At 37.0% G+C, this 15,366-nt stretch overlaps 1 protein-coding gene across 1 annotated transcript; it reads left to right on the forward strand.

Moving 5' to 3' along the window:
- The first annotated feature begins 412 nt into the window (after positions 1–412).
- fezf1 (FEZ family zinc finger 1) lies at positions 413–11,313 on the forward strand. Its single transcript, XM_044355681.1, has 4 exons — positions 413–2,008; positions 3,264–3,398; positions 6,217–6,349; positions 8,769–11,313. The coding sequence occupies exons 1-4, from the start codon at positions 1,175–1,177 to the stop codon at positions 9,002–9,004; spliced, it is 1,338 nt and encodes a 445-aa protein (XP_044211616.1). The 5' UTR covers positions 413–1,174; the 3' UTR covers positions 9,005–11,313.
- The last annotated feature ends 4,053 nt before the right edge of the window (positions 11,314–15,366 follow it).

Genomic DNA, 15,366 nt, shown 5'->3' on the forward strand with positions numbered 1-15,366 from the left:
AGTAATAAAAGAACATCAGCCACCAACACAGATGTTTCTTTTCTGTGTTTAATTGTGTTTTTCTGCTGCGGTCGAGTCGCTCTTCAGGCCCTCAGCGGTCACTTTTATTTGTCTCCAGCTTTTGTTCAAACCCTTGAAGAGCAAATTCAGCTCATTCAGCATCAAACCCGCTGCCTCTCTGTCTTCACCACTAACAGGATGAATCTTTTGTTGGCGGTTTTTTTTTTTTTTACACCGTCACTCTTACTGATTCTTCCTGTGGAATTTGCATTTGTAGTTTTTTTTTTTTCTGCTCTCCGTGCGCAAAAGAGCTGTTTGCATCTTTGTGACTGGAAAAAAAAGACAGAAGTGATGAGAACAGAGCGCGTAGTTTTTTTTCTCCTGTCGGTTCTTTAGCAGATATCAGTTTATCTAGAAGAGTCTTTTCTGCCGCGGGCGCGTTTTTAGCCTCTAAAAATCTGGTGCGTAAAAGAAGAAGAAGAAGAAAACGAGTCACAGTTTGTGAATCAAAAAACCCGAATCCCACCCAGGCTGAGATCGATGACTCAAAATCCATTTTCTGTTCAATATCTTGATCCGTTTTGTGTCTTAAGTTCACCCTCGTGGCAGCTCTGTGTCTTCTCTGAACCGCGCGTAAAAAGGTTTGGGTTTCGGAAGCCAAAGATGAGTCCAAATCTGATCTAAAACTCTGACAGCTCCTGACCCCGCGGCCGCTGCGCGTCTGGCTTGTTGCTATTCAAAAAAAAAAAAAAAAAAAAAAAAAAAAAATGATGTCACGCGAAGCCACAAGGGGACCTGGGATTTACCAAATACCTTCCAGTTGAGCAGGAGTCCTGCCAAGTAAAGGACAACCTCCTCCTCCTCCTCCAGCGGCGACAAGTGCAGAGAATCGACGGAGGAGAATTGAGCAAATTATCTACTTTTCCGCTCCCCTTCCTGGACGGTAACGATCGGCGAGGTCTCGGCTCTCCGCACGCCGTTATTGAGCGAGACACAACCGCCCTGATTGCCCGAAATCAGCGTCAATAAACGGGGGAACGGGGCCGGTGATTTGGAGGGGGGGGTTCCCCGGCAGATGATGCCCTTTCCAGCGGGCCGGTGAGGAGCAACACCGACCCCCGGCTTCCCTCCAGCAGCTTGTTGTTGTTGTTGCGGCGCGGTTGATGCGGAGGTGATGGACGGTCCTCTCCGCCGCCCAGCGGGGATCCTCGGCTCCCCCCCGGCTTCTGGGAGCCAGCCCGCGGGCTCTGACATGCTCACCTCCGGCGGCAGCAGCAGCAGCAGCAGCAGCAAGCCTCTCGCTTTCTCCATCGACCGGATTATGGCCAGGACGCCCGAACCCAAGTCGATACCGCTCCCCACCTGGTTCCAGTCCGCTCCCGTGGGGAAACAAGACGCCTGTCCGTCCTCGCTGCATTGCATGATCCCGCTGTTGCCGCTTGGGTACGAGCCGGGCCACCGGCTCAGCATCACCGGGCTGGATCCGGGACACTTGGACGCGTCTTCTCTCGGCGCTCCCGCAGACTTTTTGGGTTTTGGTTTGAACTATAAGACCCAGCAGGAGGACTCCGCTGTGAGCCAGAGCGCCGGCCAGTACAAACTCTTCAGACCCCGGGTGGTGAACCAGTCCTCCCTCCCCACCATGAGTACCGTGTGCTACCTGAACTGCAGCGGGGACAGCGGCGCGTGTCCGCCTCCGACCGGCCTGGTCAACCTGCACCCGATGGCCTCGTACCTGCTCACCGCCCGGCACAAAGCCTTCATGGCGGAGAAGAACAAGCCGGGCCTCCAGCAGGCCGGGGAGCGGTACCCGGTGTCCGGCGTGCAGGCCTTCAAGGAGCTGTCTCAGAGCCAGATCCAGCACTACATGAAGGAGCGGGACCAGATCCTCTCAGACAAGATCTTCAAGGGCTCCGCGGCGGCGGCGGCTGCGGCGGCGGCGGCCCGGCTGAGCGGCTCCTGTCCCGGCAGCAAACCCAAAGTTTTCACCTGCGAGGTTTGCGGGAAGGTGAGTTAGTTTGTTTTCATCCGAACCGCGGGAGGAACCAGATCACAGCTGATTAACCAATCAAACCGGAGCTGATTATTTCTGAATCTGTCCAGAATTCCTGCTGGAGGAGTAAATAAAAAAAAAAATCCAGATTATAAACTCAAACAGTTTCTGAGGGTTTTAAAAGATTAGAGTGATTTAGTTTATTAGTTGTAGGATTATTAAACTAAAAGAGTCATTAAATGAAAACGATTCAATTCATCTTAATCTCCTCTGATTTAGAGGGAAATTAGAATAATGATTCTTCACGTTGTAACGTGATGTTTTTATTATAACAAACAAACAAATAAAACAGAACAGACTCATTCAGACTGTCTTTAGAATAATAATAATAATTATAATAATTATAATGATAATAATCTGATGTAATAATAATAATAACAATAATAATAATAACCGGATGTGAAAGTATTTGGTTTATTTTGACGTTTGTTTGGATAAACATGACAATAAAACCAGATGTTGAGTCTTTTTTCTTTTCTTTCAGGTTGAATTATTCGGTTTTATTTCACGTTTTTCTTTCTGTTTTGTTTAAAATTTTCTGCTTTTTTAAAGATCGTTTAGTTTAGTTTTTTTGTATTTTTAGTTGCGGGATTTCATTTCATTTGAAAAGATATTGAGCTTTAACCAAAAATACTGAACACTGAAAACCAACATTGAGATACAAAATGAAATAAATCATCTTAATTTCTACTTTTAAATCGACATTATTTTGTCATTAATTCCACATTTTCCAAAGAACATCACGGTTATTGAAGGAATTGAAGTTCTTACGCGTTTTGCTGGTTTTGTGAAGTTCTATATAAATAAATAATCTTTATTATTATCATTATTACTATTATTATGCGTATTGTTGTGCACTTTTACATGGTTGTTATTATGTCCATTAAATGACTCCTCACCGATTACATTTAATTAGACTCAATCGGATGATTAGACTCCTTATTATTATTATTATTATTATTATTATTATTATTATTATTATTATTATTATTATTATTATTGGCTTGAATCGAAAGCCATTTAATGAACCCTTAAATATATAAAGTATAAGATGATTTCAGATTTCTGTGTCAGATTATTTTACACTTTTTATACTTCGGAGGATAAAATTGATCAAATTGATTTTTCTAGAATATTGATCAGATCAGCGGCTCCTGCAGAATTTAACATTTGTTTATACATTATTGTTGTTGTTTAATTTTCCTCTCAGGTGTTTAACGCACACTACAACCTGACGCGCCACATGCCCGTGCACACCGGCGCGCGGCCGTTCGTGTGTAAAGTTTGCGGGAAAGGTTTCCGCCAGGCGAGCACGTTGTGTCGACACAAGATCATCCACACTCAGGTGAGACTGAACTTCATCAATCATTATGATCCCCGATCAATAATAATCAGAGTCAAACTAAAACTGAGTTTATAACTTTATATTTTTAAGTCGTTTTGATTCCTGTAAGTTTGAACTGAACCAAAAACATTTTAGTTTTATTCCTTTCTTACTAATTAATGTTCAATTCATACCACGATCAGAAAGTCATTATTTAACGATTTCGTTTGTGTTTACATTTTTCTGAAATGTATTATTATTCTATTATTTATATGTATTAATGTTTATTTATTAATATTTTACTTGTTATCGTGTTTTTGTTACAACAAAGGTACAGATAAAAACTGTTTTTTCAGCTGCAATCAAATATATATATATATATAAAGTTTATTTTCTGGCTGTTTACAAACATAAATAACTTCTTTTATCTACAGACAATATTTTAAAAAATCAAATACAGTTGTTTTGTATCGTGTTGGCAGATTCTATTCATATAATTGACCTGAAGGTTTATATTTGATTCACTGATCGTGACTTTAAAAATGCTTTTTGGTGACTTTTTGAGAGACATTTAATCAAAGTGAGTGATTGAGCTGTTTTTTTTTTATCTGATCTTTATGAGGATTAACAGTAATAATATTTGCTTCATTCACAGTTTTTCCCTTTTAACCTTTAAATGCTGTTTACATTCCTACAGTATTATTTTAATATGTAGCTCAGCGTGACAGAAACATTGAGCTACATGTTAAAATAATATTGCTGGTAAATTTTCATATAATTAAAGATAATAAACCCACAAAAACACTTTTTTTCTATTTATTTATTTTTTCAGTCACTTAAAGATGACAAAATGTTGAGTTTTTTCAAGCTTCATTCATATTTTTGTTTCAGTTTCATTTCATTTTCAGAGTTATTATCATCATAATAACGTTTCTCTGCAGTTTATGTGACACCTTGATGCTTTGCCAACAAACTTTAACCATTTACATACCTCCGGTCCCTATAAACTGTTTTTTTTAAGTGAAAAACATCAGAAAAACAGTGACAGCTTTGACATTTTGACACTAGAACATTGTTAGAAACAAACAGTTTGAGGAATAGCAGGATCTGAGGGCTTAACTGTATAAAATGAATAAATTAGACTGGCTTTAATATTTAATATAATAATAAAGACCAGCGCATTTAAAGGTTAAAGACAAAACCCACTGTAAATTAATTTTTACTTTATTATTCGAGCTGGTATTTTTAAATCCTGAAAAAAACAAACCCATTTCATAGTTCCTTTAATTTTATACTAATTTCCTGGAAAATTATAATAAAAAAAGTAAATAAGTACGTAAAAAAGTAATTTGCAGATATTTAACATTTCATTTTTAGCACATTTTACAGAGAGGGTGGAGCAGTTTGGTGCAAATTATAAGAAAAAAACCTGAAAAAAGTGTGAAGTTGGTTTAGTTGGTCATATATTTGAGTTCATACATAGTTGTTAATTTGAAAGAATTCTTAATAAATTAGTCTCTTGACAGCTCATTAACTGACAGGAAATTCTCAGTTTTCAGTGTGTAGTTTTGTGATATACCAGCATATTAGGCAATAATTTCCTAAACATAGCTGCTGTGTAACTTCATTTCCAGGACATTTCTTTGACAGGGTTATGTAATTTGAGAAATATGCTCATCAAAGAGTTTTTAAGAAACAACCTAATATGTTAACATGTCAACAAATCCTCCAAATAGACCGTTTGTTCCTGCGACCAGAACGACCCACTGGAGCGTAAATATGCCGCTTTTAAAAAACCATCACATAACATCACTGTTTAACAATAATGATGTTTTATGACGTGACAACACTGCGGTTCAGGTCTGGTTATGTTTAGGCACCAAAACCACCTGGTCAGGTTCAGGGAAAGATCATAGTTTGGGTTAAAATGATCAATTGAAACGTGGTTAAACGTGGCAACCATCGTCGTCATGGCAACAGTAACCAGCACATTGTAGTTTTTTAAAAAAATGTCCCAACTCCCGGTTGGAAACGGGAGCGAACAGCCGTCTCCTGCCAGCCATCCCCTCAACCCACCTCCACCTCGTAAAGAAGTCACCTTATATTAACTACTACGGCCGCTAGATGGCGTCTGTCACTCAAACGTAACTACAGGTCGTTTTTTTGGCGAACGAATTTAGACCCATAATATAGTGTCGTCGTACGCCGTCGTTTTTATTGGGAGGACAAGCTCACCTGACACACAAGACTACACACTGAAAACTAAGTATTTTCTGTCAGTTAAAGAATTGTCTTATTTATTAGGATTTTTTTTGCAAATTAACAACTGAGCATGAACCCAAATATAATGAATTTAGCAGCACTGTTTCTGTTTTTGTATAATTTGTACCAAATTTTGCATCATCTTCTCTGTAAAATGACTTACTAAAGTAACCGTTAAATACCTGCAAATTACTCAAAGAATTTCCCGGAAATTGAAGGAGCTGTAAAATAACGTGTTATCTGTGCTGAGTGGTTCTATAATGAAGAGAATAAAACCGACACATTTATAGACATACTGGTGGAGCCTGTTTGTTGTGTTTGAGCTCCTCCTGTGGGTCACTGTCACTCTGCTGAAATACACTCTGTCCTGTTTTTATTCCTGCAATATTCCCAGAATAATGATGCTAGAAATGTGGAAAAAAAATCCTAAAAAAAAAAAATTCCAACAATATTCTTAAAATATTACCAGTAAAAGTGAATCAATATAAAACTGTGATATCTGTAATGTTGATAAAATATCATATGATGTGATGCAGTATGATGACATTTTTTTAACCCTCTTTTTTTTTTTTTATAGGAAAAACCGCACAAGTGTAACCAGTGCGGAAAAGCCTTCAACCGGAGCTCCACCCTCAACACGCACACGCGCATCCACGCGGGATACAAACCGTTTGTATGCGAGTTTTGCGGGAAAGGTTTTCATCAGAAAGGTGAGAGAAATAAAGAGAAAATCAGCAAGTTGATGCTCATTTATTAATTTAAAAAAAAAATCTTTTGATAAAACGGAACTAAAGCTCAAACAAACGACCGGAAACGTATTGTCTCAACTTCCAAATATGAGTGACAACTGTCAGCTGTTTTAAAAGTTTAGGTTAAGTCAAAACATACAAATAGTTCTTCTAACACCACCAAAAGTTATCTGGAGTAAATATTGCATGTTGTATAAACACTTTTATCTTATTTAGATCTGTGAATTTATTGAACTGCTCAGGTACTTGTCACCTTATTATCAGACCAGTGTGAGATAAGATAAGACTTTATTGTCCCAGAAGGAAATCTGCTGCTGCTGCTGCTGCTGCTGCACCAAATCATTCAACAGTTTTACACATCGTGCATCTCATACATGCTTAGATAAAAATGTATGTGGTATGCAAATAGTGGTCTGTGGGCAAAATCTGGCCCTGCAGCAAATATATTTGGCCCCTTGATGAAATGTGAAGGTTTGACTTTCATAGTTTATGTTAAAACTTTTAACATAATTTTTCATAAATCTGTTGTAGATTAAAAAACAAAAAACAGTGACTATAAGGTGCTGAAATTACATCTAATTAACATACCAGAAAATACATTTTAATGTGTGAATTCCAACTGTTTTCATTCAACAATTTTAGCTGATTCAACCGTAACAGATCTGGTGGTCTAACAGAAATGTGTTTGATGCCATTTTTTTTAAGATAATAAGATAACATCAATACTTTCACTACTCCACCATAAATAAAAGGCAGGATCAGGAGATATCGATGGATAATCAGTAAAGTTCACGTCTTGTCTTAAAGTGCAATACAGAATATGTATTTGCATATGAGTTGTTGTTTTTTTTTTAAGCCAAATGAGCATTAAAATAAGCTGTAACTCTGATCTGTCTTCACTTACTGATGGAAAAAAGACACAATCCTAAACAGTGTTATAAATCAATTTCATTCATAAATTAATTGACAGACATAAACAAACCATATAGACCCACATTTCTACTGTGCCGGTTAGTGGCCGTAAAATGAAAAAATCCTAAAAAAACCCCAACAACAACAACAAAAAACCAACTGGACCATGGTTGAACGTACCTGCAGACGCCTGACGTTTGTTTTCTTCAAACTAAAAAATCAGAAGAATCTCTGGAGACTTTTAACTGCTGGGATGTCTGATTATTTAATTTATAGGTTATATATAAGTTAAGTTAATGACAAATATTAGTTGATTCCACTAAATTCTTGTATGTTGTTTTTCAATGGAAGTGATGGAGACCAAAATCCACAGTGTGTCCACACAGTCATTTAAAAGTAGATGTGAAGCTTCTATTCAGCTTCAGCAGTCTGAGTTAGTCATATCAAGTGGATATCTGACACATTTACAGTCTTTTTAGCATCAAATTCCCTCTTTGTGTTTCCTCGGACAGTGTTTCCCTGTTGAGCTGCAGGTGGAAGTATAGTAACAAAAAGAGGGACTTTGGCACTAAAAAGACTAAAAAGACTGTAAAGTATTACCAGCTATATTTACTTAAGATACCAAAGTAAAAGTACTTGTGTTGCAGAAAATCAGGCTGTGACTGACATATTAAATACATTTAACAAAGCACATTATTAATACTGATGATTTGATGCATCAGCAGCATTTTATAGTTGTAGCTGCTTTAGGTGGAGTCAGTTTGAGCTGCTTTGTGAGGGTCACAAGATAAATCTGAGAGGTCTTCGGATGATAGATTGAATAGAAAAGAAGAAAAAATAAAGTTCTGCTACATAAATTAGGATGAGCTTTTCATTAATCTTTGCATTTTTGTGATTTTTTGGAGAGTTTTACCTCTTTGGGTCTCAAACAGTTATTTATGTGAAACCATGTGAGGGGAAATGTCTCAAACAACTCAGAGACATCTAAAACATGACAAAGAGACACAAACACATACTGTTTTTTGGTAAAGAGCCAAGAGCCAAACAGTTTGAGAACCACTGATTTAATCTTTAACAAAGCAGCGTCACTTGTAAACTCATCATTATGTTATTTTATGTTAAAGTTCAATCTTAAAAGTAACTTAAGCTGTCAGATAAATGTAGTGGAGTAGCAAGTATCAAGTAGCATAAAATGAAAATACTCAAGTGAAGTACAAGTACCTTAAATTGTACTTAAGTACAGTACTTGAGTAAATGCACTCAGTTATTTTCCACCACTGCAGCTCATGGATGTCTGAAACATGTCACGCGGGGTCGTGAGTAGACACGGCTTCACTTTACAGAGTTGGGAACGTCTAACTTATTGGAGACATTATTTATTATTTACTACAAAACTGAACAAACTGTGTGAGATTTTCTTTTTTGTCCTGATTTGACATCTCGACCTTTTTTTCCGTCTTTTGCGCAGGAAACTACAAGAACCACAAGCTGACGCACAGCGGGGAGAAGCAGTTCAAGTGTTCGATCTGCAGCAAGGCGTTCCACCAGGTGTACAACCTCACCTTCCACATGCACACGCACAACGACAAGAAGCCCTTCACCTGCCCCACCTGTGGCAAAGGCTTCTGCAGGAACTTTGACCTGAAGAAACACATCAGGAAGCTGCACGAGCTGGCCAACCCGCAGTCGCCCCCGCAGGCCTGAGAGACACTGACCTCTCACCTGAATAATGACTTTACACCTGACACTCCGACAAAAACACCAAAAAACGTTTCTCCCATCAGGCCTGGAACTAAGCTTTAGTCCTCATAAAGCAGATTATCGTATCTCTGTAGCTGTCAGGAGGACGATTTTTCATAAATTAGTAACTTGTGCCCTCAAATTCATTAATTAATCAATAATTGGTGCCCTAAAATCACCAAATCCTGCTCTCAGATGACTTAAACAAATTACTGAAAGTGAACTGACTATCATCCATGTTAAGGCAATGAGCCTTTCATTTACAAATCATTTTCTCTAAATACAGTGGTTTTGTTCCCTCATCCTCGTTTTCAGTCTTAAAATGCTTCCTTAAGTTTCCTTAAAACAATAATTACTGCCCTAAAATCACTAAATCATCCTCTCAGATGACTTAATTGGGCTGTTCCATAAAATGTTCCACAATCTTGAGGTTGAGTTTTTATGAAGTTGATGACTGAAGTCTGATTCTGATACAAAAATAGAAATTTGATTAATCTGAAATTTAATTAAGAGACGTAGTATTTCTCCATGTGGAGAGCGGTGAAAGATAAATTTGGGCAGAATATATAATCGATCAATTAAATAAATTAATAAAATGAGAAAAAAATGAAGTGAGAGAAATGTTGCAGCCTTTATTAAAATCTGGACTCATGACGTCAGTATTACTGAAAATCCTGACGGCATCTCAGAGCAAAACAGGATCTTGTGTCCTGTAAAATACCTACAAGAGACGTCGAAGCTAACAGACAAAGCCTGACGTATAGCCCGGTATCTAAATGACTCTTCAGTAATCAGAATTAATAATTTGAGGGTATAAGTTGCTTACTTGCAGGAGCTTCTGTCAACAAGTACATTAAGTGAACGAATCAGTAATTTAAGTGAGTAATTTGACAAAAATACACTGCCTCTACTGATTTTTCCCTAAAAGTTGCTTTAAAGAGGTTCTCCAATGATTTAGTTTTGCACTACCATAACGTTGGGGGACTTATGAGGGACAGATTTAAGAAAAATGGTCAAAATCAAAGCAGCGGAAGTCATTATATCCTGATTTTTATTTCCGTATATTAGTCAAGCTTAAAAAAACACTACATTCCCAATAATGCAACAGTGTCTTTTGACTGGACCCTCCCTGCTACATCTGTCAAACTCCATACCTCCGGTTTGTTATGTGAACTTTCTGTTATAAATCTGTCTCCGAGCCCAAGATGAGGTAACCCTCATGACATCACTATGACATCATCAGACATGACGAAGCTCCTGCAGAGCCGCAGAGGACACGCGACAGTTTTCAAAGGCAGAGGAGGACTAACCACGACCAAACTAAACTGTTTTTTTTTTACATGTAGTTTCCCTTTTTGAGTTTCTGTGATGGATCCGAATGACAACCAACCGCTTGATTCATGATTGCGGCTCCTTTTTGAAATGGATACAGCGGGGTGATTTCAGCCTAATTCCATGCAAAAGTTGACAATCATGGTTTGGTGAAACTTGTCAGTCCGATTTGTGGACTCATGACCTCAGTGTTTGTAAAATGTTGGCGATGGCCCTGCTCAAGAAGGACACATTTCTACCTTAAACCTGAGAAATCCAACAGTATTTTGTCACATTACAATGAATTTTGAACCCTATTTGCTTCAGTCTTGAGTCTGTTTAGCTCAAGTAAAGATATTTTATTTCTTTCACTTAATATAAGAAACGTTCCTGGTCGAGTCCTAATTCCTGCTAATTCCTACAAATCGCAGCAGACTCTTCATTTGTACAAATTTCTCAGATGCTTCGCCCTAAATGTGACCCAGAAGAAACCCCTGTCCTCGACTCCTCCAGACCCTAAACTTGACCCTTCCCCTTGAACTTGACCCTTCCAAAAAAAAAAGCCATCAGGACACTTCCTAACCCTGCCCTCAGACCCTGACCCCCTGACCTCTGACCCTTCTGGCCTGGAGAAAACCTCCCGACTGGCTGAGATGCTTCTGTCTCTCTCAGCTCGTTTCGGACTGAGGATGAACTGAACTTTAACTCCTCTCATTATTAGTCGATTATATTGTAATGGTGGCTAATTATTATATCATTAGTCATCAGTGATTACTAGTTTTCATTATTTTTCAGTTGCATCTCAGGATGTAAGATTGATGAGACCAGAGATGTTGGATGTGGAGGTGAAACAACCCAGATTTTAGTGTCAAAAACTTAATTTTTACCAACATATTTCTCTTCTTGTCAACAAATCTCATGTTTGGATCCAAACCAACAATGAACTGATCCTACTTACAAGTATTGTGTGTGTGATTATTCCTCTGTTTCGTAGACCTCCGTTGTTGTCCAAAAACTATTAAAAACACATCACTGGGTGACATGTTGCTTCATCACCATGAACACACAGACCGTCCTGCTGCCAGTTATGCTCACAAGAGCACCAAATGTGGATTCATCCACCGTGGAAAATAGTCCCTAACAAAAGAATTATTTACTCCTGTTTGAGTAACATTTGGTAGAAACTGCAGTGACCAGCTGTTTGAGGAAACCATTTTTTAAAAATGATTTAATGGTGGAGAAGTCAGTCAGTATTGAGAGATGGACTAACACATTGTTGGTTTGGGTCTTTTCATTACATTTGTTGACATAAAGAAAAATATAGAATAATACCAGCCTTGTTCTTCAACATGTTCAACATTCTCAGCATTCATAACAGAAAATACAATCAAACTGGTATTTCTTATCAGGACTGGAGTCATTTAAGAAAGAAAGAACTTGACAATTTTTCCAGTGTGTCTTAAAACAACAGTCAGGTGTCCATATGAACAGTGAAAGAGGTTTTCCTCGCTGTAATCATTCCTCCTGTTCATACTGGATATTAAAAGATCCTTCAAATGTGTTTTTAATGGAAGTGATGGAGGCCAAAATCCACAGTGTGTCCACACAGTCATTTAAAAGTTGATGTGAAGCTTATATTCAGCTTCAGCAGTCTGAGTTAGTCACATCAAGTGGATATCTGACACATTTACAGTCTTTTTAGCATCAAATTCCCTCTTTGTGTTTCCTCGGACAGTGTTTCCCTGTTGAGCTGCAGGTGGAAGTATAGTAACAAAAAGAGGAACTTTGGCACTAAAAAGACTGTAATGTTGAAAGATATCTACTTGATTTGACTCATTTGGACGCTGAAGCTTCATATTAGCTTCAGATAAACTTTGAAATACATTTTTGCACAGAAGGAGGACTGTGGATTTTGTCCTCCATCACTTCCATTGTAAGTGCATTATGAAGGGATCTTCTAATGGTCAGTATGAACAGGAGGAATGATTACAGCAAGAAAAACAGGTTTCACTGCTCATTTGGGCTCCTGACTGTTGTTTTAAGACAGACCTGAATAATTGTGAACTCAAGGTCCACATACTGTTTTATTGTTTTCCAGATCTTTCAGTTGTCCTGCATATCACAGGCTTCATTTGCTTAGTTGTCATCATATTACCTAAGTATGGAAGTTCAAGCATGTGATAACAGGTGCAGAGTGTTTGGAAAGTTTTTACATCCATACTGGGGTAACAGTGCAGCCTTTTTTTAAAAAGGATAATTCAGCTTTAATCCAACTTGGGTCTTATTTTCATCGTTTTGTTCATCATTTCTATCAGTAATAATAACATTGTGCTCACCAAGATATTAGCTGAGATCTGAGAACATGGTAACATCACTAAAAAAAAAGTGACGAGCAGTCAGACAATCAGGCAGACAAACTTATTGGGAAGAGAAACTGATGTTTACCCACACTGGTCGTTGGTTTACTGACACATTTATCCTTGACTGTCAGAAAGTGATCCCAGATCTCAGCAGTGGCGATGAAGTATTCAGATCCTTCACTTCAGTAAAAGTACCAATACAGCAATGTGAAAATACTCCATTACAAGTAAAAGTCCTGCATGAAAAATCCTACTACAGTAAAAGTACATAAGTATTATGAGCTTGATGTAGTTAAAGTATTGCAGTAAAAGTAGTGGTTTGGTCCCTCTGACTGATATATTATTATATATGACATCATTAGATTATTAATAGTGAAGCATCAGTGTTAGAGCAGCATGTTACTGTTGTAGCTGCTGGAGGTGGAGCTAGTTTACACTACTTTATATACAGTTAGCTAGTTTAGTCCAGTGGTTCCCAACCTAGGGGTCGGGCCCCTCCAAAGGGTCAGCAGATAAATCTGAGGGGTGGTGAGATGATTAATGGGAGAGGAAAGAAGAAAAACAAAGTAATGATACACAAATTTTCAAATTTCCAGTTTTTGGACTTTTTCTCTAATCTTTGATTTTTGCTGAAATATTGGATCATTTGAACATTTATTAAAATGAAAGCATGTGAGAAGTTTAGAGGGGAAAATCACTATTTGGTGGAGCTGTTAACAACTCATAGACATGTGAAATGTGACCCCGACTACACACTGCTTTTTGTAAGACGTCAAAAGCCAAAAAGGTTGGAAACCACTGGTTTCATCTTTAACAATGTGTTGTATTTTAAAAGCTTGTTATATTATCCATTGTGTCAAATCTTCATCTGAAAAGTAACTAAAGCTGTCAAATAAATGTAAAAGTACAATATTTCCCTCTGAAATGTAGTGGAGTGGAAGTATAATGTAGCATCACATGGAAATACTCAAGTAAAGTACAAGTACATCAAAACTGTACTTAACTACAGAACTTTAGGAAATGTAATTAGATACTTTCCACCTCTAGATCTTAGCTATTAACTTGGTGAGTAAAATGTTATTACTGATACTGAAACCAGAATTATCATGTAATCTTACTTTCTATGTGTACGCTGTTTATGTGATTTGGAGCGTCCCCTCTGCATCTCTGGTCCTGATTGGTGCAGGAGGACAAGCTTAACTTTTTCTCCGTCAGTCAATCTGTCTGTTGTTATTTTTTATTTCAATCTCAGGATTATTGTAAAAAGAAGTGTTTTATGATATTTATTTTAAATTGTACCACTGTTATAACTTAAAAAGAAGAGCTCAACTGAAGACTACGGTATATTAAAAAAAAAAAGTTTCTTGTCACGGTGAAAGTTAATTTTTTCAGGGCCTTCTGCTGCTTAACAAGGATGCATAATTAATAAAATCAACTGTATGTGCTCACTTCCTCCTCACATTTTTTTCCCAGTGTTAATCTAAAAATATGAAACAAGATATACTGATTGCCAAACAAATTTTTAAAAAATTACAATTTTTAAACAATGGAAGACCATTTCAGTCAGGAAAAGAAACAAATTGATGGAAACAGGATTGATTATTCAAACTAATTCAAAATTATTTTAATTTAAATTGAACTTTGTAACTAGTAAAATTTGACTGACTATCATATACATTTGACTTTGTGTGTTAAATTGTAAAGTCAGAATTTGTTCTTACATTTTTATTTTTAATCATTCTGACTTATGTTTTTGGCAGAAAGGGGCTTCCATACAACACAGATCTTTGAAAGAAAAGTAAATAAATAATAATAATAATGAGATACAGGTATCTTTCTATTTGTTTTGGCAGCTTTTGTATTCACACTATGAGCAACTTTACATATAAAAATATAATATTTGGTTATAATTATGATAAAATACATCAGCTAGAGGTCGTCTTTCACAACATTTTCCAATCTAAATGACAAAACGCAAGCATACAGCAAGTAAACAATAATATGATATACTATAATAAATGTAGTGTAGTGGAAGTATAAAGTAGCATTAAATGGAAATACTCAAGTAAAGTACAAGTACCTCAAAATTGTACTTAAGTAGAGTACTTTAGTAAATGTACTTAGATACTTTCCACCACTGAGTACAACTTACATCAATGTCTTTCTGAGTTTCTGTAAATAATGATTAATTGGATAAAACCTGTGAAGCATTTTAAAAGATCTCTTTGACTTTGTTACTAAAAAAAACTCAAGGGGAGATGGGGAGAACAGCTCAACAGCTTTTTTCTTTAGTTTTTTTTTAATTGAAACTTTATTTATCATTTTCTAAAAAGTACAGTTAGCATGTACATTAGCAAAATGTGAAACAAAAACATTAATGGGGTTTATGCTATGTAGTATTTTTAAATGCATTTCTTTAGCTTTACTGGGTATAAACAATTTATATGGTAACAACAAGTTTTATTCCAATTAATATTCTCAATCAAGTGATTCCAAAAGAGCTTTCCTCTTGGAGTGATCTGTCTTTGACTTTTTCAATATAATGCACTCCAGTACACCAGCACCACCCACTACGACCTCAATAATGAACATAAAGTAGAATTATCACCTTTCTGACAATGTCAATAAAAACTGAGACTATATAAGCTTCGTAAA

Source organism: Thunnus albacares, chromosome 7, assembly GCF_914725855.1.
Source record: "Thunnus albacares chromosome 7, fThuAlb1.1, whole genome shotgun sequence".
Taxonomy (NCBI): domain Eukaryota; kingdom Metazoa; phylum Chordata; class Actinopteri; order Scombriformes; family Scombridae; genus Thunnus; species Thunnus albacares.

Excerpts from the sequence above, each read along its gene's own strand:
- fezf1 (XM_044355681.1), top strand. The coding sequence starts at position 1,175 with ATGGACGGTCCTCTCCGCCGCCCAGCGGGGATCCTCGGCTCCCCCCCG. Across the intron at positions 3,399-6,216 it reads ACAAGATCATCCACACTCAG|GAAAAACCGCACAAGTGTAA; the intron begins GTGAGACTGAAC and ends TTTTTTTTATAG. Across the intron at positions 6,350-8,768 it reads GAAAGGTTTTCATCAGAAAG|GAAACTACAAGAACCACAAG; the intron begins GTGAGAGAAATA and ends TCTTTTGCGCAG.